The 27,982-nt window shown below is 40.3% G+C and overlaps 1 protein-coding gene across 1 annotated transcript in view; it reads right to left on the bottom strand.

The window, feature by feature from the left end:
• COL13A1 (collagen type XIII alpha 1 chain) overlaps nucleotides 1-27,982 on the bottom strand; it is a 265,902-nt gene that overhangs the window by 136,517 nt on the left and 101,403 nt on the right. The window contains exons 7-9 of the mRNA XM_066601620.1: nucleotides 16,956-16,991; nucleotides 12,722-12,748; nucleotides 5,038-5,088 (exon numbers count right to left, since the gene is read on the bottom strand). Coding sequence (XP_066457717.1) covers nucleotides 5,038-5,088; nucleotides 12,722-12,748; nucleotides 16,956-16,991 — 114 coding nt within the window. The remainder of the gene's footprint in view (nucleotides 1-5,037; nucleotides 5,089-12,721; nucleotides 12,749-16,955; nucleotides 16,992-27,982) is intronic.

The raw sequence follows: 27,982 nt of genomic DNA, 5'->3' as shown, positions 1-27,982 counted from the left end.
AGGAGAGCACCTAGAAGGTGAGTGAGGAGACTTATAAGGCCATGCATGCTCCTCTGGGTAATATGCAAATAAGGAAAATGAAACAATACATCTGCAGCGCCACCTATTAGATGGCAGCATTCCTGCAAATCAATGTACAACAACCCTTTACACAGGTCTTAACAAAGATTGTAAAAACACTAAAGTAAACGAGTTAATGAAGAATCTGCCTGTCTAAAAAGGCTGCAAGAACATGAATGAGCTAGTGATGACAGCCTGTATTATGGTCCAAAGCAGCCTTTACAATTCTGTGGCTTCAGAGCTGAAATCTTAACATTTCTTTCAATAATATATGTCTATACCTCTGAGAATTAATTTAAAATCATCATGACAGGTTAATCTAATTGTAATGTGAATTAATTTATTATATATTAATTGTAGTTATTTACAGCAATTGAAATAATTACTTTTGGCTTATATTCTGTGTATTTTTAGGATGTGTGTCCATTTTCAAGTAAACATTTCATCCAGTATTTATTAGGAATGCAATCACCCTGATTACTTGTTTAATCTTCTTACTATTGTTACTGTTAACTGTTCATGAACTGCAGTAAACAAGATCGGCGTCACCCCTGAAGACACGGCTAATTGCTCACATAAATAGAGTTCCACTCATTTGGAAGCAAGCTGTTTATACATTTCTGTTAGTAATCCTCATTATGACCATTTGTCATGCATTAGCTGCTCTTACATCATGAACTCAAGACAAATGGTGGGAAATCAGATCATGAGGCTATCTATGTAATAAACATTTCCATTTGAAGACTAAAGTTGGCCCTACTCTTCAGATAGCTGTTGGTGGCAATTTCTCTCGACCCCACCATACACACGAGCCAAGCATGAGTTTGGAGACATGAGAAAGCTGCTATCAGGCACCTCTGGCATGGCTTATTTCTCTTGAGAACAAAGGATTGGACATGTCGAAAACTTTTTTTTTCCCACACTTATTATCTGCTGTCTGGGAAGCATAAGGACACTACCATAGACATTAGATGCTTTACCAGCCCTCTCAAAATCTGTGGATTTGGTGGACTTTGAGCGAAAGTGTATGGCTACCTTAAGTTCTAGTCTAACGCATATTGCAGTACTGGCAGGGTCTCACATGCTTGTGTATATTGACAACTTAAAGGGGTTTTCCAGGCAGTGCCAGCTGTCAGAGCCAGGATACACTTGGGTCAGAATGGAAGCCGCTGCTTCAACTCCTTTGTAGTAGCCGGTGCTTGTAAATCGGGAATTAACCGAAAGCCAGTATCCATACATGGACAGCTATTTTGGGGATTTTGCCCCTCAGCAGTGTGCAGTAGGTTTCTGGCTTGGCAAGAGAGAGGCCTATGATGTGGGTCAAAACAGCTGTATGTGTATGGTTTTCTGGCTTTTGGTCAATTCCCAAGTATTGTTATAAAAACCTGTATAAAGGGGTTGACATTGATTTGCAGGAATGCTGCCATGCAATTGGTGGCGCTGTAGAGGTATTGTTCCATCTTCCTTATTTGCACATAGGAATGTGAAACACTAAATGAGAAGTGAAAAACTTTCAACGATGATCTGCCCGTCTAAACAGACCGAACGAGTGCAAAGAACGAGCGGTGATGTCACTCACTTGTTCAATGAAAATCAGCTTGTCTAAAAGGGACATTAGTTGCAAACTTTCCCTTTCAACGATCCATTGTTTTTAGACGACTCCCTAGATTATAAACTGATCACAAAATATCCTACTGCCGGGAACCCTATCGATTAGCTGTAATTTTTGGAGTATCCTTGCTGTGCATCACTGCAAATTAACCCTTACACAGTTCTCACTGAAAATTGATGGCCTATACATGTAGCACATTAAGATGTTGGGTTTTTCAGATGCTTTTTTCAACCCCTTTAAGAATGTGTAGTAAAGCCATTTGTGTAGTATTTCTACTGCACATATGACTAACATGCAATTGCCAAGTCATTGGGTCGGGAAGGGTATCATCTCTCCTTAGGGAGAGCACCAAGAAGGGGAGTGAGGAGACTTATAAGGCAATGCATGCTCCCCTGGGAAATATATGCAAATAAAGAAGATGAAACAATACCTCTGCAGCACCACCTATTGGACGGCAGCAGCAGCATTCCTTTAAATCAATGCTTGACCCTTTATACGGGTCTGTAGAGCAATGATTGGGAGTATTAAAAACTAAGCCAGAATCTATTCATATACATATACATGTTTTGTGGTTTTGGCCCCTGATCAGTGTGCAGTAGGATCTTGGTTTGGCCACTGAGAGACCTGTGACGTGGGTCGAGAGGGTTATTATTTCTACTTAGGGAGAGCACCAAGAAGGTGAGCAAGGAGACTTATAAGGCCATCCATACTCCTCCGGGTAATATGCAAATAAGGAAGATGGAACATTATCTCTGCAGTGTCATCTATTTCAATTCCTAATCATTGCTCTACAGACCTGTATAAAGGGTCAAGCATTGATTTGACAGAATGCTGCCTTTCAATAGGTGGCGTGGCAGAGGTATTGTTCCATCTTCCTTATTTCCAAGTCATTGGGGCACACAGCAAAGCAGTTGAGATTATCCTTACTTTCAGGACTCTTACATGACGGTTTAAAGGCTGTTAAGGAATGCTAGTAGAGAAAATCTGGACCCAATTTTAACTAGATTTCTCTTAGTTCCCCATAATTTCCAATTGTGATAATGATGATTTCCATTTACAGAAAGACTTTTACTTTGAACTTGTTAATTAAAGTGTTATTTTGTCCTTTGGTTTTCAAATATTGTTGAGCTGTTTTCTCTTATTAGCCTTTCCGCTCATAGAAACAGTCTCTTCAGGGAGTCCTGCAAATGGTGATTCTTCTAAATAATAAGTCATGAAAAACTAAATTCACCTATATAACCAAATATGAAAGATTATTTAAAAGTGATATATTTACTATGTCTAATGTATTCTTACTATATTTACAACCCTACGTATATACTGAGAGCTAAATAAAATTAATAGCTGCCGGTCCTCACTGGCCTGTGGCCAAGAACAACACATACATCTTGTTTTCCCACCAATTTAATTTCTATTCTACAATAAATGATATAAATCACATAATAAATCTGTGATTTATATCACTTTGCCCTCTTGTATCAGTATATCAGTTAGTATATGGCCATTTTCTGTGATTTTTTTGTCACATAATAAATAAGGATTTAATGATTCCTATACAAAATATGCTAAATGATGTTTGCAAGACTAAGAGTAATGGAGGAAGTCGACCAAGAACTGAAAATATTCTTATTTTCCTGCTTAGCTAGAAAGTGCGTGTCTTAATAAAGAATGGAACGACTTCTTGTCCCTTGATTCAACTGCACGGAAGCTTCAGTAACAGGCCTGAAAGTGTGGAGGGCTTCCTCTGGGATTTGCTGCCTACTGTTCACAATACAAGCATTATTCACACAGGTCTGCTAGCTAATATCCTAATGGTCTTGTGTCTTGCCCTTCAGGCAATTGTACTTTCTGTCACATCTCCAAAAAGCACAGCCCGATCCAATTATGAAAAGCATATTTGGTGATTTCTATTTAGAGGTATTTTCTTTTAAAGAAGCACTACTTAAAGAATTCTACATAAGCCCCTTCGCTGTGTAGGATTGAAGTTATAAGTTTACGGGTTACCCTTAAAGGTTATGTGCTTAAAACAAGGAATAGCTTTTTCTTACAGCCCATACAGGAACCATTAGCTCTTAAAAATCCAATTTCTGTAGTTGCCGTACACCAATGTCACCCTTGCAAAACTTTTTGCCCTGTTCTGTGGCAGTTCAACCTTGTCTCAATGACAATGTGTGGATCCAAATTGCAATCTTCACCAGTTCCTACATATCAGCTAGCTCGAATAGTAATGGTTGGCTTTTAGACATTGATGCACATGGTGATTTGTATCCATACGTAAGGACAGGAACAATCATCAAGGAAGCCAATGGTGAACAGCAACTAAAGGTTTTAAGACCTAATAGCCCTATACAGAATAACGTAGAACGTTCTGCCTTAATATCTTGCCCTTGTGTAGTGTTCGAAAAACATGGCCGTTTTCTTCCAAAAGAAACCACAGGTTGTGTGTGGTATTGCAGCGCAGGCGTATTCACTTCAATAGAGTTGAGCTGCAATACCAGACATAAACTATGGACAGATATGGTGCAATTTCTGGAAGGAAGGAAGCAGCCATGTTTTTTCTAAAACTGTGCAATCCCTTTAAGTTGTAGTTTGCAAAAATAGCCTATGTTCTCACTTAAAAATATTCCCATGCACACAGTTCTACTATTTAACTGATATTCATGTAAACTCTTTCTCCCTATTCTCCAATGTTAAAGTAATGGTACAAGAAAAAATAATTCACTGTTTTCTACCTAGCACAAAAGCTGAATTGTATAAATTAGCTCTTTGAATGGAGAAATTGGTAAGAGTGGGATTAAAACGCTTTTCCCAAGACTGACACAAATGAAAGCCAGGAATAAAGGAAGAATTGCTCATCTGTCCATTCCTCTGCTGGCCCTCCAATGATTGCCTTTTACACTATTATGCCCTTTTCCCAAGCAATATTTCCCAACAGCATTTGTAAGCCAAAACCAAAAATGGAACCTACAGAGGAATGCTGAGATACAATATGTGCAACTTTTGTTTTTGGACCCACTGTTAGTTTTGGCTTGCAAATACTAATGCAAAATATTGATCGGAATACTGCAGCATGAAAGTTCCCTAATACTAAGAACATTGCAAGGATCAGATTGGTTATAAATAGAGATGAGCGAGGAAGAAGCTGCGGGCACGGGTGAGAGGCAAGTTGCGGCAGTGAGCAGGGGGGAGCGGGGGGGGGGGAGAGGGAGAGAGAGATCTCCCCGCTCTTCCCCGCCGCTCCCCGCCCGCCAGTCAAAGTTTTTGGCACAACCTGTGGAATAAAGACTAAACAATTGTGAATGAGAAAACTTGAATCTCTTATGGTTGTTTGGTACAGTATGGCCTTGCAGAACCTAAAAACTTACAGGAGGGCCACGGGGTCCTATAACAGACATGCCCGATTCTCCTGGAGCTCCCTGCAGAAAGACAGCAGACAGAAAGAATATGGATGAGACGACACAGAGAAGCAGACAGTCACATAAGAAAAAAGGAGAGAATAGAAATAGCAATCTAAATGGTTGCAAGGAATGTAAAGCTCCGTGAATAGCACTATGACTAGCGGAAGAAGGGAAGGACAATATTAGAATAATAGGATATTGAACAAAATAAACTTATTCAAAATGTCTGTTAATGGTCTCCTAGAAATGTAACATCACTCTATCACAAAACCTCCTCATTGCTGAAACTCCTAGAAGAGACCTGTCTATGATAATTACCATAGGTTTTAGGTTTGCAGAAAGGAGATTTATAAGTCCCTTACTCTTAGTTATATTAGGTAACATTTCATCATTTTCAATTCAGACCTTAGGGATGGATTTTGCACGCTAATAAAGTCAAAACAATCGAAAAGTAAGAAGGAGCTCAGGAGATACTAAGAGTAAGGGACTTATAAATCTCCTTTCTGCAAACGTAAAACCTCCTTACCAAGTATCTTCATATCGAATGGATAGGGCCTCGAAAGTATCTGACCCACCGCATGTAGACCGTAACAATAGAATTTACTACGACACAGGGTGCTGGTTTATACTGGAAACGCGTCAGAGATGTGATATATTTCTGATGTAATGTGGTCTTTTTCATAATTTATATATTTTTAATATTTTGATGTTATTTTTTAATTTTCCTTTTTCATCATTGGTTGAGATGGATTTTTTTCTCTTTTTTATGGCTTTACACACTTTTTTTAAAGCAGTAACTTTTGAGGCAGTTGTTAGAGCAAAGCTAGAAGCTAAATTGTAAGTCCTTCCTTTATATTTCCCAATCCCACTTCTGGATTACACTCAGGCCACTCTCACACTATTGGCATTGCAAGTCGCGCATGTAACTTTCTCAGCGCATGACACGTGCTGCCAATAGCCCATTGATTTGTATTGGGCTACTCACGCCAGCATTTTTTTGCATGTTTATTACTCGTGCAAAAAAAACCCCCTGCAGCATGGTCTATCTCAGCGCATATTACTGATACTTGATTGGCTGGGATCCGTCACTCAGGACCCTGACCAATCATCTGATGGTGCACCTGCTGACATTACCGCAATTATACAGGGGTCAGAGCAAGCAGTGGAGATCTCTGCTCTCACCTCTGTGAAGTGGCTGGTGCTTGAAAGTGGAAGCACAGTTGTCATTAAAATCAATGGGAGCCGTGCCTGCAGTTACATTTGTGTTTACTTCACCTCTTGCTCTGCTCTGGGTGGTTTTTGGAGCCAGCTGGTAACAGCAGCTGAGTGGCTCAAATCCCTGACCAATGGGACCTTGTTGCTTGGGCAGATCCTCACTTCTGCCCCGCAGCATCTGTGTCATATTACCTCCACTTAAAACCAGTCTCTACATGTCTTATTGAAATATGATTTAAATTCCCATGTAATTTAAAGCATGCATTTTAAAAGGCGTTTCCATATTTTTGTCCACTCCCGTACATCCATCAGGAGACTGCAGTCTCTGTTTTGTATATAGAAAATCAGTTATTTGCAAAACAGAAACCTGCCATAGACTACAATTATATTGCAGTTTAAATTTTACTCTAATATTAGTGTTCTCCTGGCAAGAATTTAATATCATGCTGACATATGGGACTACAATAGGACCTGTCATGTGCTATAGCATTTATCTGCACACCAATGGAAAAAAAAAACCCTGAGAGGCTCTGCAGAGCATTTCGCTGAATGTCTGTATGATTGAGTGACAATGCTGGACTAGCAGAGAAGACAGATTCTTTCGTAGACCCTTCGGCAACATGTGCACAATATAAACTATCACAGTCGATCAGAACATCTGACAGTCTTTCCATAGGATATAAGCTGATGCTCGCTCAATGGCAGTCAATGACAAGGGTCACATCTGTAATCTCTCATACATTTTCATTCTGGCACTTAGAAAGCTGAAAACAGAACTGGCTGTATGCAGTGCGAATGAAAGTATTCCATAGAAGACATCAGCAGGATGTGGTTTTATGGATTTGTCGCCTAAGACAAACCATACTATTTTGATTTACGTGAAAGCAAAAAGAACTCGTCAGTATCTTGTGGCTCAAGCCATGCAACCATAGATCTAAAATGCGCCCAAGGCGTAGTCTAATTTAGTTTTAGAATAAACTGGTTTATCTTAGACATGATTTCCATTTCCATTACTTATTACATAGATCATTGCTTTTCTTTACATCCAGGTTTAATATATAGATAAAGTTTAAAATCTGTGTTTTATGGCTTAACCAGACGAACGTGTTTTAACGCCCATTTAGACACATCGATTATCACTAAAAAGATGTGTTTTGAGCAATAATCGTTGTGTCATTTGCACCGCAAGATGATCGCTCATACATTGAGCGATCACCTTGCGGTCTGAGCAAAGGATGCAGAAGACAAGTGGGACTGCTTGTCTTCTACATCCAGCTGTTCCCCCTCGGAGCGCCCAGCTGTTGTACAGCCGAGCACTCCGAGCGGAGGATGCAGAAGACAAGCAGGGTGTCCCCGCTAGTCTTCTGCATCCAGCTGTTCTCTGCTTGGAGCTCCCGGCTGTTATACAGCTGAGCGCTCTGAGCGGGGTATGGAGAACAGAGCTGGACCGCTGTGTATCAGCTGTATCCCATTGTGAATTCCTGATAAGGCTCATTGTTGCCTTTCAACTTGCTGAAAGACAACGATGAGCGACGGCTTAACGAAAACTGCACAATGTCAATACAGTTAGACACAACGATTATCGCTCAAAAGACGGCTTTTGAGTGATAATCGTTGTGTCTAGATGGGCCTTTAGTACCATTATGTGGTTGTGAGAATCATGGCGCATAATTGGACAAAACGAAACCATTGCTTTCAATTGTTTCGTTTTCATCAGCTGTGACTACTACGTCCTAGGAAAAATAGGACTTGCCCTATCTTTCCCGCATGCAGTTAATACTATGTGCCGTAAAGATAGGGCAGGACCTATCTTCCCACATTTTTTTTCTCAAACTCCTGCACTATGGCATGGAGTTTGAATTGCCAGAAAAAAAAATGTTCATGCACAACTAAGCTCCGTAGCGGTGAGTGTGGTTGCACATATGGCCTCTAAAACCGCCTTTACTGATATGAATCCTATCCAGAAAGGGATCTAGATAGACAGACAGGCCAAGTTCAAGAACAGTATGTGAGTCCTTTGCTTTCCGTTCAGTTTTAACGTGAGCTCACGACTGATCGTGAGGTTCTCGTTTGTCTTTCAGTTTCAGCCGGCATAAAGATCAGTGCAGATTAGTTCGCTTTTCCGGTAGATCAAATGCTGATCGTTCACATAGGAACGTGAAACACTGAGCAAAAAGTGAATGAGAACTGTATGATTCTCAACAAGAATCACACAATTAAATCAGGCTCCCCGAGCGAGCTGGTGATGAGGTCCCCACGCGTTCACCCGGGTAAAGGGAAAATGGGAGATTCTCATGCAGTCTAAAAGAGCCATAACTTACTCTCTGTGTAACTACTAGGACAATGCACAGAGGGTAAAAAACGTACTTTGTCAGCACTTCCTAGAGTAATTATCTTTTTGTTTGCCCATTTATCGTACCTCTGTTGGTCTAAGGCAGTGTTTCCCAACTCCAGTCCTTATGGCCCGCACAGGTCATGTTTTCAGGATTTCCTCAATATTGTGTTGTAATTATTGTCGGTGCCTCAGACATTGCCACAGGTGGTGTTACTAAAGGATATCCTGAAAACATGGCCTGTTGGGGTCCGTGAGGACTGGAGTTTGAAAAACACTGGTCTAAGACTTCTGCTTTATCGACACTAAATGAAGCTAGTCGCTATCCACCATATTAGCTGAAATGAGTCAACATATCATTTAATATGGTAATTACTGTATATGTTTTACAAAAGAAAACTCGATTTGTCAGCCTAGTTGTCCTCTACGTGAGGACATGACTTCATACACACCCATATCTGGTAGTGGAAAGATACAGCTGCATCACTACTCCAAGCCAAGTCCTTTCAATGAAAATCAAAATGCATTTACATGTTTGTAGACTGTTTCCCATTTCCTAAATGTGTCAACACGTGTTAGTGTTCAGCAACATTCATCAATGCCAGTAAGAGAGTGGCCTGGGCTATGTTCCTTTGTCTAAAATAGCTTCTTTTTTTTTTTCCAGGAAGTCAGAATGACTCAGTTGGGTTACATATCGTATGTAGACTAGAGGGATAGCTGGACCACAACACTGTGATGTTTCATTGACTTATATGAAATAAGAATAGACATGTGGTCATGGATGTGTAGTCATCACTTACACACAGTGAGGAGAAGGCTCTTTATTTTGTTCCTTTATGTGTCTCTAGTTTTGTTTTCCCATGTAGTATGACAGATATGACTACTGTATGTGTACATTACTGCAGAATATATCTGCTATATATAAACCATACCCAAAGCATAAACAGGAACTGTGATCTAATACTAGAACACCATAAAATACACTGAATGCCCAGGTTATTTCAGTAGATGGTGGAATACCTTTTGCAATGCTCATCGTAGTAGAGAAAAATAGGATCAGGCAAGGAAAATACAATGGGGTAGATTTACTATTGAAAATGCCCCCATAAAATATCTTACGTTTTGCCATACTTTTATGTGTTTTAAACATATTTAGGCCTTAGTCAGATGGGCGTTTTTTGCCGCGATTTGCGGATCGCATGACGGATGCGCATCCGCAAATCGCGTGACCGGTGCGCGCAAGTCGCCCGCAAATCGCCCGAAAATCTGCTCCTAGCCGCGTTTCATTAGAAACGGGCCGGAGCTGTCCAGCGCATTGCATTCAATGGAGACGGCAATACAGCCGTCTCCATTGAAAGCAATGCGCTGCGGGCGAGCCCGGGATGAATTGTCGATAAGGGCTTAAATATATAAGCCCTTACCTGCAATCCATCCTAAAATGTGTTAAAATAAAAAAAAATTGCATTCTCACCTTCTGCCTGCAGCTCCGGGCAGCCGTCCTGCAGTGGGTGTGAAGGGGGTGTGAGTCAGACCTGCCCCCTGATTGGCTCAGCGCTGAGCCAATCAGAGGCATGCCTCACTCACACCCATTCATGAATTCATGAATGGATGTGAGTCAGACCTGCCCCTGATTGGCTCAGCGCTGAGAGGCAGCAGTCACTCACCCATTCATGAATTCATGAATGGGTGGGTGAGTGAAACCGGCCTCTGATTGGTCAGGCTGTGACCAATCAGAGCAGATCATTCAGCAGGCGGGGATTTTAAAGCCCCGCCGGCTGAATAGTGCCGAGAAGCAGTTCAGGAGAACTGACAGCGGCCGCGGCTGGACTCCAGCTGCAGCGGAAAGATGAGTATACAATTTTTTTTTATTTTAACACATTTTAGCATGAATTGCAGGGAAGGGTTTATATATTTAACCCCTTCCCGACAATTAACCCCGCGCACGCCGGCAGCCCATTGCTTTCAATGGAGCGGCTGTATTGCCTCTCCATTGAATTCAATGGGCAAACATCGTTCTTCTCTGCCACAGCTGTTACAGCTGTGGCAGAGAAGAATGATTTGTCTTCTATATGTTCTCAATGGGGTCGGCGCTGCTGCCGCCGGCCCCATTGAGCGCATATACAGAAGCGAACAGGAATCGCAGATCGCAGATAGGTGCGATCTGCGATTTTTTGTTCTATAATTTTTCGGACGAGCGCATAAAAAGCGCTCATGTGTCCGATACCATTGCGAAGCAATGGTTTTAAAAAATCGCCGGACGCATGCGCATGCGCAAATCGCGGCAAAAAACGCCCGTCTGACTAAGCCCTTAGGCTGCTTTCACATCTGCCTCCGGTGTTCTGTTTTCCTGCTCCTTAATGGGAGAAGGAAAGAGGAATCCCCTGGCTGAACTCATCCGTCTTATGACTGTAATGGAGTCCATTGGGTTTCCGCTCAGCTGTCCAGCATTTTACCAGACAAAAGTGCTTCATGCAGCTCTTTTTTTCTGGTATTTTGTGCCGGATCTGCGATAGAACCTCCCTCTAAATGGAGATTCCAGTGCAGATGTGAAAGTTGCCTTACACACATTAGCAATGTGGATTTTGGGGCTGAATATTCTACAGGAAGGCATATTCCTGTATGAAGGGTCACTTAACTGATCTTCCTATGAGTGGGTCACATAGCTGACTAGAAAGGTTTATGAACACATTAAATTGGCAATATTTAAAGTCACTTGTTTTATTTGAGGTTCGAAATCCTTATTAAAAGGGACTATCCAGCTTCAAAAATTATTAAAAAGTCTAAAACAAAACAAAAAACACTACTCACCTACTCTTTGACCGAGCACTGCAATTCCCATGGTCCTATGCCAGTCTCTCTTTACATGCTGTTAGCAATGATGCTTTGTACAGTTGGTGACTGTTGCACCAATCATTGGTGGCAGCAGTCAGGTGCTGTACTTCTGGAATTATAGCTTCCATCACTGAGCCGTGATGAGATTATATTGGCCCCATAGGTCACATTGCATCTGCATTTGAGTAGGCGAGTAGAACAGAGTAGAGTACGTGAGTAGAGTAAAGTAGGTGAGTAGAATACCATAGAATAATCAAGTAGAATAGGTGAGTAGAGTAAGTGAGTAGAGTAGGTGAGTAGTGTAGAGTAAGTGAGTAGAGTAGGTGAATAGAGTAAAGTAAGAGAGTAAGTGAGTAGAGCAGAGCAAGTGAGTAGAGTAAGTGAGTAGAGTAGGTGAGTAGTGTAGAGTAGAGTAAGTGAGTAGAGTAAAGTAAGTGAGTAGAGTAGGTGAATAGAGTAAAGTAAGAGAGTAAGTGAGTAGAGCAGAGCAAGTGAGTAGAGTAGAGTAAGTGAGTAGAGTAGGTGAGTAGAACAGGTGAATAATGTAGAGTAGATGCGTAGAGTAAAGTAAGTGAGTAGAGTAGAATAGCTGAGTAGAGTAGGTGAATAGAGTAAAGTAAGTGAGTAGAATAGGTGAGTAGAGTAAGTGAGTAGAGTAGGTAAATAGTGTTTTTTATTCCTTAGCCCATTTACAGACCTTTTTAATTTTGCTTTTTAAAACCAGACAACCTTTTTAATGACACCTTATTTCCCTCTTGCCTATTGTTCATCACCGTCAGCATAATTCGAGTGCGGATTACTTATTGTTTCCCAACCCTAATGTTTTCTGGCTTAGAGAAAGGAATAGATTTACACCGTTTTCCACAACGTGCTGAGCTGTCTATTCAGGTCCCATAGAATAGTGTTTCCGGTTTATAAGAGCAACCACACATGGTCATTGTGGTGAAGATTTCTGGTCAGTGTAAAGTTTTCATCACTTCTGTGGGTGTTTACGAGGCTATAATTTCAACACAGGCAAATACTTGACTATGTGGTTGCTAGCGTCAAGATAGCGTAAGGGTACCAAGCATTAAATGCTGTAGTTAATCCTAAATAGCGCAGTGTTTAAGACGGGAGTCATTATGTGCTGCAGTCTTTTATCTACAGACATGGAAGAGGGGAGGCAGAAACTCAAAGAGGAGTCATTTTGTTGCTTTTGCTTGGTGTAAACAGTTTCCAGATGGCTAAACATGTGGTTAGAGGGTATTTTGTACAAAGGCGGAGCTGACTCACCTTCTCTCCGGGATGACCCTTTAATCCCTGGATCATTTACATCAGACACAGTCCCATGTAATAAGGCAGGATGGTAAAATTTAAGAAAAGTAGAGAGAAAAGATAGGTGAGCGTCTTAGAAGCGATGTGCATCATTAACATTAAAGCGCTATATGTTAGTAGGCTCTGGTGTGGCGTAATGCTTTGCTCAGGACCGCAATGTGTGATACAGATGTGACCTCTAGTCACTGAATTCTGGCATGATATCTTGTGACCTATTCTTTGTGTTCATTACATAAAATTTCAAATGCAAAAGACTAGTCTGTTTTTTGCAGAAAAAAAAAATGTTTATCAACTTAAACTGATTTAATGCAGGTGACGGGATTAGCTGTACTAAGAACGCTAATTAGCTCCAATTAACTAAGACTTGACGGGCCTGGAACCATCGCCAAAGTCTGCATGATTCTGACATTATGCTGGCAACTACACAGTGACAAATTCTGCAGAACAACGGGATGTAATGCATTCGTACAGTTTCTTGCCTTTAGTCAACCAATCTGCTACCAGGAAGTGTCAAGGCTAAAGTATTTTCCTATGAAGAACCATGGCTGTATACATTTAGCATGCACATTTTTTGGCAGAAACAAAAGTACAGTTGTGTTTTTTTAAGAAGTTCAACACAACTTTTCTTGAAGTTGAGGAAACACGTGCGCCGACAAATAATAAATGAATCCAGTTTAATTAACTAGATATGGATTGAACACTCATACCTCACTTCTTTCCAAATTTAACAGCATACAATGGTCATTTGGGAGGTAAGAAAGAAGAGGAAAGAGATGGTATGTATGGATGAAGGGTGGGTGGATCACTACAGGCCGGTAAAATAATATTCCTATACTAAGTCATGTTCACTACATACATCCTGGGGCAAATGTACTATTCAAAATCAACAATGTTCTGAAGTAAATGGTGCCAGAAAACAGTTTTTCACATGTTTTGCAACACATATGTGTTTACTATGTGGTATTAGACACTTTCTGATACTTATTACAACTTGCCGAACAAGGGGCATTGTTTTATGAAAAGTTGGTATTCCTAAGTTGCTTTAAAAAAAAAGGCAACAAGTTGCACCAAAATTTTGGTGCACGCAAATTTTTTGGTGTAAAGTAAGTCAACTAATAGTTGTATAAGCTTAGACAGGCTTAAAATTCGACAGATTTACCATCCAACATGAGTCATCGTGATAAATCTGACACAATCTAAGACTGTCTCTCTTAGTTTGCACTGTCTAACTTTTAGATAGTTTTAGTAAATGTGCCCCAATCAGTAGTTTTTTAACTTTCCAGCTTACATTCAGATAGACAATTTGTGGGAAAGTGTACTGCATGTGTAAACTACGGAAAAGGCAGAATTACATACACTCAAGGGCTGCATCACATCTATTACTAACCATTCACTTCATGCAAATTTGTACACAAAACCACACAATAAGGGCGAGCACCCACTGGCGTTTGCGTTTTCCGCGGGAAAAAAACGCAGCGTTTTCGCCGCGTTTCCCGCGTTTTTTCCGCCCGCTTTCCGCTGCGTTTTTCGCGGCGTTTTCGCGGCGTTTTCGCGGCTTTTCCATTAATTTCCATGGAGAAAAATAAGGACACATATGCAACTGACAGCTCCTATGTTAAAAACGCAAACGCAACGCAAAAAAAACGCCAGTGGACAGGAACACATGTTATCTCTATGCCTGTGCAGGAAAAACGCAAAACGCAAAACGCAAAACGCAGGTAAAAAAACGCCAGTGGGTGCTCGCCCTAAAGCGGGAATCTAGATTATTAAGGTGTTGACAAACAACCCTTATAGTTGAAGACCTGAATAGTATGACTCAGACATGTATCAGACTGTGATAGAGTGGTGGAAAAACATAAAAGAAGGCATACTCACTTCATCTAATCTTTGGCAACTCCCACTAAAAATGGTGCTTGGTCACCTACTGCAGCGATGATATAATGGACAATAGGGACATATGAGCACTGTAGGTGATAACTAGCTCACTTTGGCCAATGATTAACTGTTGGAATCACATGTCTTGTTAGTGATGTCATCATCGAAATAGAGAGCAGAAGATGGATTGGGCATTGTTGCACCGGAAGCAGCCGGGGATCATTTGAGTTGAGTATGCTTCGCTTTATGATTTTCTACCACATTGGCAATAGATGTATAGATTTCCAGCTCTACAATGGGTGTCTTTGTTGGGAAAGTGCTATTCATGAATAGACATCATGCTCAATACAACAATATTAAGCCAACCAGAACTCTACTCTGCACTGACTAGAAGCAACAACTCCGAAACAGTGCTGTATGCAGATTGGGGTCTCAGTTGCGGGTTAGAGTTGTCATGTTATTTAAGAGGTCAGATGATGTCTTACATGATAGCCACTTATAGGTGGCACTAGAGAAACCAAGTTCTCCCTTCAGAAGGAGAGTTATTTTACTGTTCAATGATTCTAAAGTACCGTAAATGGTTATCATTAATAATCGTAGAGTTATTTGGATCGGTAATGATGAGCAATGACCGGCTATAGATGCTCAGACACTAAATCTTCACATGCTTATTAGCTAGTATGAAAATTCATTTATGAAAGCCCCAGAAGGGCTGCATAAGAGATTATTCTTCATCTTTACAAATAATTTTCAGTGACGTATAGAATTTGATCTATATAGATTGGCACATATTTCATCCATGTGCCTGACACTTTATGGGATGATTCATAAAATCTAATCATTCTTTTGGTTTTATTAGTTTAACTTCCAGAAGCTTAAAGGGGTTGAACCAGAATATCAACTTATTCCCTATCCACAGGATAAGTTAAAACTTGCCGATTGGTGGGTGAGGACTCTTGTTGATCTCCAGGACAGGGGTCCCGTGTCCCTAGTCCTCCTTAACGCATTGGGGAGATGATTTGAGCACTGGTCGTGCAAGCATGCTCGGCCAGCACTTCAATCAGAGTGATGTCACTGTGAGTGATGTCACTGTGGGGGAAGAAGTGACCCCTGCAGTGACAGGAGAGCAGGGTATGGGAGTCCCATTCTCCAGATTGGAGGGGGCTCAGGGGTGAGACTCCCATGATCAACAAGTTATCTGTAGATAAGGAGTAACTTCATATTTTGGTACAACCCCTTTAAAATATAGCTTGAAACAAAGTATCAATCTGCTGTAAAACATAAAATGAACTAGTTTATCTGATAAAGAAAAAAATGGAAAAACTGGAAACTAACTTGGTATAAATATAAATGTAATAACTGTTTGGAAAAACTAACAATTTCTTCACATTAATTTTCTCATGTTCAGCAGGAAATCAATCTGCTTTCTTTAGCAGTGGGATTCCCAATCTCTGACTATATCTCTAACCCTCTCTAAAAGTTCACGACACCAGTAATAAGGAAAAGTCAACATGTATTCCCTCGTTCCCAAGGAAGAAAAGGGATTTTGAAATGGGCCTCAGTTCCCTCATTGTGACTGCAGGATTCCGACTGGTAAATTAAGCTTAATGTATTTCAGCAGGTAGCCTTACTCACGGACATATATTACATGCTGCTAAAGAAAACAGTGAGATCCTAAACTCAGCAGCTAACATAAGCGTTACATTTCCAATTACGAGTCATATAAAAATGTCAACGTTTTCTGAAGTTTTATTTCAAAGACTAATAGGAATCGCTTTGGTTTTAGAAGGTAGTATTATCAAAGTGAAATTCTAGAAGCAGCAACCAACACCGAACAATACCACTCATTGCATGCATAATAAGGCAAGGAAGGGCAGGCAAGGGGGCAGGAGGGCAAATGCCCTTGGCAACTCTTATTTTCCAGATGTGATTTGACATTGATGGAATAGTAGAGCTTCAATCCAGTTCTAAGCTTTGAACAATGATTGTATATGGCATCATCATTGTTAAATAGCTGTTTACTGTGTTGTATGGCCCAAAGCAACAACGTATTCATCAGAAGTTTCTTGAAGGCAGAGAAGGAAAATAAGTAGAGCCTATGATAATCTGCAGCAGGACATTACTGCCGCTCAGTATGGGTTTCTATCTCTGCATTCCTTCCTTTATAAGTAAACTACTGTTAAAGGATGCATCTTTATGTTGTCCAACTTACTATATCCCCCAAGGCCAAACATTGCCAGCCCTCCCTTACATGCCTTCAATTTGTTTCTACGGCTTAAAAGCTTTCACACACAACAAAGTGAACAATTGCACTCACCATCCGTCCTGGCATCCCAAGACCACCTTTATCTCCCTGATAATCAATGGAAATCACTTTAACATGGATTCACAACTATTTTAAGTACTTTGCAGACTATATGCAGACGTAAAGGTATATTGAATGGTGCCTTAATAGAGTACTTCTTAGTAAATGTTATTTGCATTCAATTATTCTTTCCCGATTGCAACATATGGCTGTGAGACGTGGACACTGAAGACAGCAGACAGAAGAAAAATTGACACTTTCGAGCTGTGTTGGAGAAACCTTCTACAAGTTCCCTGGACAGCTAGGGTCACCAACAAAGCTGTCCTGGACCGTATTAACCCAGAGGTGTTCCTGGAAGGTAAGATCACTAGACAGAGACTGACTTATTCTGGACACATGATGAGGGCAAATTTGCAGGAAAAAGAGATGCTACTTGGAATGATAAATGGTGAAAGGAAACAGTAAAGGCAAAAGACACATTGGCTGAACACCATCAAGAAGGACACCGGAATGGACATCGGGCAATTGAAAGGAGCCATAGAGGATAGAGAAGCATGGAGAGGACTGGCCTATAGAGTATCCAAGAGTCAGACACAACTGAATGGATAAAATTGGAAATTGGAATTCATTCTAACGTACTATACACATAACAGTATACTATATTAAAAGGCTTGTGCCAAGAAGGCAACCCTTGTTCAGATGTCTAATCAGACATTTGAACTTCACAGAGCTAGGGGTCCCCTCTACAACCCAGCACAGAGCCGCGCTGTAACAGTGGTTCCCATTCTAGTGGACCTTGTATTATAGAACGTCCTTTTGTGTGAATATTTATATAATTTTTTTAGGGACCACAATTTTTGCAATTGGTTTTAAGAAAAACAAAATTGAGCAGTTTGTAGTACTTTGTAATACTGGCAAGCTGCAGATGAAAAGTTGGGTCAGAAGCCAGAGATGAGGCCATATATCTCAGAGCCCCACGACCTTTTCCAACAGCTGATCAGTGAGGGTGTCGGGAATCACCACGCCCAGTGATCTGATGTTGATGACCAGTCCTGGAAGAGACATCATTACACTTTTCACCTTGGGAAGTAGACTGGGTGCACCTCTGGCTACAATACTACCCTAAAAATCGTGGCTTTTTGGTAGATGTAAACACAGCTGGTAGAATTCAGCAATGGATGGTAGACTTAATTTGGCAAAGGAAGTACACCAAAATGAAAACAGCATTAATGTTCTTTTTTGTGCATGGCTTGAGTTGTGTTGTAAATCAACAAGGCTCTAACACTAAGAACTAGGAATTTTGGCAATTACAAAAGAATGATACATTCAAAATGTAGTATTTAATTAAATCTTCAAAAGAGGGAATTTTCCATATATTAAACTTTCAAGCAATATAGGAACTGACCATATGGTTGAGATTTACAAGCAATGTGATTGGGCACATTCTTATACGGTAGATTTAATAATGTTTACGATGAGTATTTTCCTCTCATTGCTTATATTAAGAAACAATCTATAATGCACCGGCATACCATTTCAGTATAAATATAATAACATCTCATGTAGGCCACATACATCACATATGGCTCAGGTTTTGTTTTTGTGTGCTCGCGTTCCAAGACCTAAACAAAGTGGAATCCAAGACAAGAGTAGGGTGGAGCGACTCCTATTACGGATGTGATCCTAATATTCAGAACAGTTTTTTGTAGTATAGTTAGTAGGGTGCTGCCAGTCCAATTGCCGTCACCATAGGTAACGGGGCATAGAAATGCTTAAAGGGGTTGTCCCGCAGCAGCAAGTGGGTCTATACACTTCTGTATGGCCATATTAATGCACTTTGTAATGTACATTGTGCATTAATTATGAGCCATACAGAAGTTATCAAAAGTTTTATACTTACCTGCTCCGTTGCTGGCGTCCTCGTCTCCATGGTGCCGACTAATTTTCGGCCTCTAATGGCCAAATTAGCCGCGCTTGCGCAGTCCGGGTCTTCTGCTGTCTTCAATGGGGCCGCTCGTGCAGAATGCCATCTCCGTGTAGCTCCGCCCCGTCACGTGCCGATTCCAGCCAATCAGGAGGCTGGAATCGGCAATGGACCGCACAGAAGCCCTGCGGTCCACAGAGAGAGAGGATCCCGGCGGCCATCTTCAGCAGGTGAGTATGAAGACGCCGGACCACCGGGATTCGGGTAAGTACTACCCGGTTTGTTTTTTTAACCCCTGCATCAGGGTTGTCTTGCGCCGAACGGGGGGGGGGGGTCGGGGGTTAAAAAAAAAAAAACCGTTTCGGCGCGGGACAACCCCTTTAATTCTAAAAAGGAGAAATTGATGGATAGTGGGTACTACCCTTGTTATGTAAAGAGCATAAAAGGAAAGGGATGTAACTAATTTTTTCTTAATTAATTAATAGCCAGTACAAATAAAGTATTTTGGGGGTGCAGGCCCCTTCTTCAGAAATGGCCGAAAGAATACTAATAAAACAAATGTAAAGTAGAAGCTAGGAAGAACAAGAATATAAAAAAATGAAGAAACGAAAACTTTTTTATTTATATTATTTTTCCTACCTTCTATTTTCCATTTGCTTTATTAGTATAATTTCGGTCTATTTCTGAAGAGGGGTCTGTGTCCCCAAAACGTGTTATTGGTGCTGGCTATCAATTACTTTAAAAGTGGGTTAATCCCTTTGTTTTTATGTGCTTTACATTACAAGGGTCGCACCCACAATCCATCATTTTCTTCTTTTTACAATTAAGGAGGTTTAGATCAATAGTTGATCAGCTGGCGTCTGTCACTCTGGATCCCAACCGATCACCTGAGCAGCGCATGTTGTCAGTACCGCCAATACACAGAGGTCAGAGCAGAAGCAGTGGTAGTCTCTGCTCCGACCTCTGTGTAGTGGCCGGTGCTTGTAACTGCAGGCACAGTTCGCGTTGATTTCAATGTGAGCCATGCTCGCAGTTACAAGTTCCGACCACTACACGGAGGTTGGCATGGAAACTTCCTCTGCTTCCGCTCCGACCTCTGTGTATTTCTGCCACTGACAGCATGCGCCCACTCAGCTGATTGGTCAGGGTACAGAACGACAGACTCCAGCCGATCAACTATCCTGAGGATAAGTCATCTATAGTAGTTTCCACGGAAAACCCCTTTAAGCATTTCTGAATGAAGTAGAGTCCAGATCTTGGAAGAACTTAGAAGGCAAACTAATCCAGAAAGGTTCCATCTATTCATCTAGTGGTGCTGGCTGGGAACTGACGAGGAGCTTATACTGTACACATAGAACAATTTTAGATATCTAGATGCTAGGTTAGGTATTCAAAAAAAATTTTTTTTCCAAATGCGGCAATAATCACCTCATATTTGATCCATTAGATCCAAAAAGATCTGAGTTGTTAACAAGGTGCTCCAGCTTAATCACAATTCGTGCACAGGTTGTTTCACATCCATATAAGGAACTGAAGTTATGCTTTGAGAGTGACATTAACAACCTGGCCAGGATCTAAAGATGTTCTAACACATTTTCTTTTAAGCAGAAGAAACAATACTTGTTGCATGCAAGTTTACTTTCAATGAAATGTATATGCACTGTACATCAATGGCCAATACATTTCATGAATTACCTGATTCCAGACATATACACCCAAAAAGGAGGAAAAATCAAGACGAAAGCTGAAAAAAACTGAAGCGAATAGAGACTAAAAAATATGTAAGGGCTTGAAAAGTGAAGAGAGAATGTGTAATGCTAAAATACAAAGGGATAAGAGTTTACTGGTATTTTTAGAGATGGCTACCCACATCTCTTTTATTGGCTTAACCATAATGCGGTGATCAAAGCTTCTAGCTATTTTTAGTGGTTGTATGATTTGACGTCAAAAGAGCTTGAATAACAGAGCCCATGTAGCACTCACTTGTTAGTATATTAGAGCATTACATACGCACTCAAGCGGTGGTAATCAAAGAAAATACTTTGTAGTACTTACTGAAACGGGGGAGGTCCCCTTATGTCTGGAAGTAAGGCAGACCTCCTCCCTTGGAACCAAAGAGGGTTGATAAATGGCTTCCAATAGATTGTAAAAGTTTTTTTCTTTTTTATTCACACACAGGTTGTAAAGAGTTAACAGCAACGTGTTTTGGCGTAAAAAGCTTGCCTTTCTCAAGCTTGAGGACTTCCCCCTCTTTGGTAAGTACTACAAAGTATTTTCTTTGATTACCATGGCTCGAGTGCGTAAGTAATACTCTAATTTATTTCTTACCCTCATTTTTTTTTTTTTTGTCTTTTTCACATATACTACTCTCCATGCCCATGGATTTTACGCTGGGTTAATAGGAACCTTTTGAAGACCCCTCTTGTGATTATACGCTACTTTTACCATCTCAAGGCGCTCTCCCTATTTTGACTTTAAGTCTCTCGCTTGTTAATATGTACAGTCTCGAAAGCCAACCTTGGGGACCAAGGCTACGGTGGTGGATTTTTATTTATGTCACTGTAGGTTCTCTATATGGACAGCATCTATGAAATCAATGAAGATATCCTATTTACAGTGCCATGGTTCTAATAAGATGTAGTTATGTTAATATACTGTAGGCATTCTTAATTGTGATCAATATAATTAAATTGTGGGACCACATTTTAATTTAGGCAATGTCAATGTTTGTTAGCATTGGACTTGTTCTGTTGTTTGAGAGCTGTTCATATTAAAGCGGTATTCCCTCTATAGAATTTTATGGCATATTGCTAGGAGCCCATATATTCCATGGAACAGTGGAGGTATCAGCAGACCCATACAAAAAACACTCAGTCTGCTAGATTTTGTGCTACACTGGTTTCTTCTATGATGTCCGGAGTGGGCAGGAGAAAAAAAGGACAGAGCGCCTTCTAGGATCCTAGTGATGTGATTAAGTATGAGTTCAGAGATATGGTCTTGACTGGATTTTGTTAAGGAGGTGTTGCCTACCTGGATACATCAACCCTTTAAGGAGCAAGGTGTTTTGGTCCTAAAGGACCAGACACTTTTTAGGGATTTTACCCATGTGGTGGTTTTACTGCCCTTTTTTCTTTTCCTTCAGCTACCAAAATTATTCTTGCTGTCTTTTTTTTCCCCATGACATACAAGACTATTTTTTATATCTTTTTTCACTGACTTTTTTCTGCTTCTTTGTTTTATTGGGGGTAAAAAGCTTACAAAAATGATGTTTTTTTAATTTATAGTTGTATTTTTTGTAAGTTAGTATATTTATTCTAAAATAAAGTATCGGAATGGGTTCCTCATTTTAATTCCAACGTTTTAATATATAATATGCATAGTTTGGGATTACAGGGCGCATATGGGCACTGTTTTGGTTGGCGTCGGCGGTGGGTCATTTTATTTTCTATGTATATATTTGTATTTATTATATAATTTTTTTACCCATGTTTGTGGCTTTTTTTACCATCTATGTCTCTCATATAAGACCTCTGGGTGACATTTATATGGGTTGTTTTTTTTGAGAGGGGGTGGGGGAATTTCCCACTTTCCCACTGTAGCTGGAGCATCCATAGAGGCAGCACCCATAGGAGCCCCAGTTACAGGAGAAAACATCCCCCTCCAGTGATAATAGTCACTGGCAGAGCTGATATGGGTCTGCTAGGATCGTGCAGCTCTGCTGTAATAGGTGGTGTCTGGTGGTCACATGATCATGGGGTCGCATAGTAGAAATAATACTTCCACTTTCACTTCTAAGTACATAGTCCTCATTGAGTGCTATGTAGCCGGGAAAGGGGAAAGCAGAAGCAGTTAAAAACCATTTCTCCTTTCTCCTCCAGGTTCTCAGCTGTGTCTGACATCTGAGGACCCGACCTGCTCCTGCTTGACTGCAGCAGCAGAGGCTTTAATACTGCAAGGTACATCTGCTATTACACAGAGAATAAAGCCTATGCCAGATATTTACCGCACTTGGTCCTTAAGGGGTTAAACAACCAGTGGTTTTGGTAGCATGGTTGACGTGTACTGATGGATCTGGTGCAACCTTTTTTGATAAAAATGGAGTTTGAAGTCACGAGTGGTAATAACACTATAATATCAGCAAAGTAAAGCTGCCTGCACAGCGGAATCTGGCCCTGGCAGCTGCGGAGTCCATCCGTACCTACTTTCTTTTTCCCTTATCTGTACTGCAGATGGTCCACATAGCTCGCCATTCGGACATCTGCAGTACAGATTTTTTTTTTTAAACTCCTGCCTTTCCCGCACCTTCGCCTAGCGATGGCGCAGAATCCGCAATGTCAATTGCGGAAGGACCACAGATCGGGCAGCTTCCATTGATTTCAATTTAAACTATTTGCATGGAATCCATGCAAAAATGGAGCATGATGCAATTTTTCCAATTGGTTTCTGCTTATGTGCAGAGTCACTTTTCCATAGCCTGCTATGGGCGGTATTTGCTGCGGAATCCGGAGGTGGACGACTGCTCAGATTCTGCAATGCAAATCCGCCCATGTGCAGACGTCTTAATGATTTCGATGCAACGTGTCCCCTCATCAGACAACTGGAAAGTCCACATTGGTGTTAGTCCATGTCAAATTTGCCACCAGAGTGGAGGAATCAAGTACATCATCTGCCACCACTGTACACCCTTCCAGCTATCTGAGGAGAGGGCATGTTGTCTCAAAACATATTACATTGCTGATAATAAAGAGAAATCCTATTACCACTTGTGACTTCAAGCATCATCTTTATCAAAAATGGTTGTGCCGGATCCTAGTTCTTTCCAGAAAATCACTGCGCTTCTAGGAAAAGGTCTTCCTGTTTGATGCACAAAGCATATGAGAAACGGAAGCTCTAATATCACAGCATATACAGTACTACCTATACCTAATCTAGCACTGAAGATGTAAGGTCTCCGTGCCCCTCTACATCACGCTATGCATATGCACATTATAGGACAGCGCCATTAAAAGTCATTCATTGTCAAATGGATCAAATGGTTCTTTAGTTAAATTAGTGAATGCCTTATAACATGCGTCATAAATTGGTATTTAGTAAAATTATTTAATCAATCAGTACCCAGCCCACGCCTGTAGGAAATGGCGCTAGTTGTGGATTTCCACAATATTCCTACATTTGCCTCAAGGATAAAATGGTTAAACACAAAAGCTTTAATTTGAACTAACTGGTAAGTTGAAAGAAGACACTGAAGTGATTCAACAAGATTATATGTTCCACATTAAATTACTATGTTGTGTCTCTTTTATTCTCCTTCTGTAGCCAACGATTATCTAAATATATTTATTCGGTCATTTTATTTTTTCTGGCGTCCTCCTCCTAATTAAATGCATGTCTGTAGCCGCTGTTATAGGAAAGTGCCGCAACAAAATGATGATTCGTGAAATGGCTTAGAATAGAATGTGAAATCCTATTTATCTTTTCCGTGATGTTGTACAAATGCTCAAAAACAGAAATTCCGTGTGCTACTTTGATAAGTCAGTTCTGGCTCGTTATCAAAGAGTTTACCCAGTTGTAAAAACATAGACATGCAAAGAATGGATTACGATTTCTAAAAGAAGGTAATAAAAAAATGGCATCATGGGACCTCTTCTCTTTGAAACTGCCTTAAGCTTTTGTAGACTATCTGGCCAATGACACGTTCATCTTGAAGACCATATTGGCGTGTAAGGCCGTCCTGTTTTATGTGTCCTTGATCTTTTTAGACAGGTTATAGCCTCTTATACATGTATTGTAGAAACTCCCTGTCCCGTTGAGGCTCGCTTGACACAGCAGCTCCCATGTCATTCAGGCGCCTAGTTGTTGGGCGACTAAACGGTTTCCTCTCCTCACAAAATGCATCATGTTTAAGAGGATGTTACACGCCTTGTGGCATCTGCTCTCACTCACACATACATTAAATATAAAGGTTACGTCAGTATTTTGTGCTAGAAAGGAAAAGGCTTAAGGAAGGACAAATATTTGAAAGTGTCTTAAATGCAGTTCGACCAAGAAAACAGGTCTACTTTGGACCTTGAATCTCAATATATACAATAGAAAAAGTGTTTCCTATTAAGATTGCCAAGTATGTGAGGTCACTCAACACTTAAATTAATGGGAGCTACAGAAATCTAAGAGGCAGAATGACTAAAAATGGTGGATCATCAGATGCTTTGTTCAAAATTATCTCTGTATTCGGCTTGATTTGCAGGAAATGGGTGGGTTAAAGACTAGGCAAAAAAATCAGCTTTTTCTTCCTTTTACCAATTACTGTTTCTTTGTATAGATGAGAAAACTAGGAGTTGATAGGGGAAGCTGCAACAGGGGTCAATTTGGTCCCATGACTGTCGGTACTGTATGGTCCTCCAACGACTGTCTGTACTATGCTAAACTTCAGAGGCCAAGTGTGTGAAATTAGACTGAGGACCTGGACTACAACCTTAGTACAGAATTGTGGAATTTGTTGGCATGACATATGATTTTAATCAAAATGATTCAATCCCCAGTGCAAATTAAGTTTATTTGCCAAATTTACAAATTTTCCACTGTTTGCAAAAAAGCTATCAAATAAGAACAATTTAAATAACTCAATACAACTAATATAACAAGTATTTTCTCCAAATTCACCACAAAATGCCACTTAATGACCACCACAATCTCAAAATTATTTAATCCCTTCATGTCGAGCACCTTTAGTATTTAGTAGAGCACCCATTTTCTGTTATGACCTGCTGCAAACCTGATGCGTAGGCAGACAGCAGCTTCAAACAGCGTTCTTGAGGAATCTTAGCATGTTGCTCTGTTGCAATAGCCTTCAGTTCACTAATATTCTTGGGTTAGCATGCTAAAACCATCACAGATTTTCTATGGGGTTTAAGTGAGGCGATTGTGATGGCCACACCAGTATCTTCCCAGAATTCTTCTGAAACCAAGCATTGGTGGACTTTTTATGCTTAGGATCATTGTCCTGTCAGACAGTTCAATGATGGCCAAGCGTAAGCTTCCTCACGGAAGAGATGACGTTTTTTCCTGGGATTTCCTGATACATGATTGAATCTATCATATCCAGTCTAGTGCCAGAGGAAAAAGCTCCAGAGCATCAATGAGATACCATCATACTTCATAATAGGCAGGGTGTTCATTCTTCTTCCTCCAAACATATGCCGATTCACAGGCCTGAAAAGTTCCACAGAATCCCCAAACGTCTGTGGCTTATTTATATGGTTTTTAGAATATTGGAGCCAATGTGGCTTGTAGTTTGGGTCAGTAGACATGTACATCTTACAGTTCGGGCATAAAGACCTTTAACGTTTAGTATAAGACTAGTCTGCAATCGGAAACCATCAGGGCTCTCTGCCAACAAATCTTGCTGCTAGTATTTTGCAATCACTTGAGGGTTTTGACCACCTGCCTCCAGCCAGTGATAGCTTCCTCTTTCTGCCATCTCCAGGAAGTGTAGCCAATACTTCTTTGACTTTGAACTTTAGAACTATGCTTCCAACTGAATCTCTAGGAACATTTTGTGTCTTTAATATTTTTTTGTATCCCTTTTCCTTGTTTATGCTAGGCAAAAATCTCTTCTCTGAACTTTTTTGGATGATTCGCTTGACTTATGGCCCATTTACCCATAACTATTATTGCTCAAGATTCATTCAAAGTAATTTGAGCGATTATTGTACAGCATAAATGCAAAACAATCACTCACTATTCGTTCTCTTGTTGTTCTCACTGACTTTCAGCCAGCGTAAAAACTATTGCTGGATCGCTGACTTCTTATTACGTGTAAATGCTCCCCACTCAGAGCTTTACATAGAAAGTAAAGCGCTGAGTGAGAAGCCCACAATCCAGCGATAAGTGTAAATGCTCTGCACGTGCACTGATGCCTTAGTGGTGACATCAGCACTTGTGCAGTCGTTTAAATGACCGATGGCCCGTGTAAAAGGGGCGTTAGACACACTTCTAATATGCCATTTAATGCCTCAGTCAACAAAGCCCTAACAAGTCCAGGTATTTGATGTGTCTTATCTCAAGCATGCCTGATGCCACTAATGAAGACCTTGATTAGTTGCATCAGGTGTGCTTGAGACAACACCGTACTTGCAAATGTGCTCATTGATGAGACATTCTTTTCAGGGGGTTGTCATTAAAAGTCATTTAAAGTGGCATTTTGTGTTGAAATTGTAAATATTACTTTATATTAGTTGTATTTTTTCTTTTAAACAGATGAAAGTTAGCAAATTTAACAAATCAACTTAATTTGTAATGGGATTGAATAATTTTAATTGCAACTATAAACAAAAGGACATAAATACATTTTAAACTACTATTTAGTTTTAGAGTTTTAGAAGACTATAATACAAAAATTACTTTTCTGTGTTTTTAAAATAACTTACTGCTACTTTCCCCCTTCACTGCTGGATATTTTGAAACCATTTCAGGGTAAATTGCTAGGTAGGAAATACTATATTTTTTGGAGCAAAAAGACTCATATGCCCATGACATTTGTCTACACAATTTCCCAGCCCACAGGCATGTTTTAGATGCCTAATAGTGTATGATTACAATGCACTATAATTTCTGCTGGCCTAAAATCTATGATGTTTATAGAAAGCATATGCAGATGTACGTTACATGTATTTATAAGTATAAGTTTGTTATATTTTTAGAATAGTCATTTTTTTTCTATTCTCCTAATTTCTACTTCAGCTTGAACCAACATTTGTAGAGTGGAAATTGTATGAAGATCATCTCAAAACTGGACATGGATAGTTCTACATTACAATTGACCATACCAATTAGGACTTGGACCAAGTATTGTGTGAACGCCAATCATATGCTTCAAAACATAATAGCCAGTCATTAGTGTGTTAGAAATTCTATTTGCTACTATGTAGTTCTCCCATTTTCTATGACCTTTGCTATACTCTGAACTCTACTAGCATTTTAGCAAAGGGGAACAGGAAGGCTTTCAGAAGAAGATGACCTATCATCAGTCATACGTGTCAGTGAGACATAAGACTGTGTGGGCCATCTAATGGGTTTATCTATGACATTGTATCACCTTTTGTGAAAAATAAATAGC

Source organism: Eleutherodactylus coqui, chromosome 4, assembly GCF_035609145.1.
Source record: "Eleutherodactylus coqui strain aEleCoq1 chromosome 4, aEleCoq1.hap1, whole genome shotgun sequence".
In the NCBI taxonomy this organism is placed as follows: Eukaryota; Metazoa; Chordata; class Amphibia; order Anura; family Eleutherodactylidae; genus Eleutherodactylus; species Eleutherodactylus coqui.
Note: the sequence above shows the minus strand (reverse complement) of the source record. Positions and strands in the feature narration are given on the sequence as shown.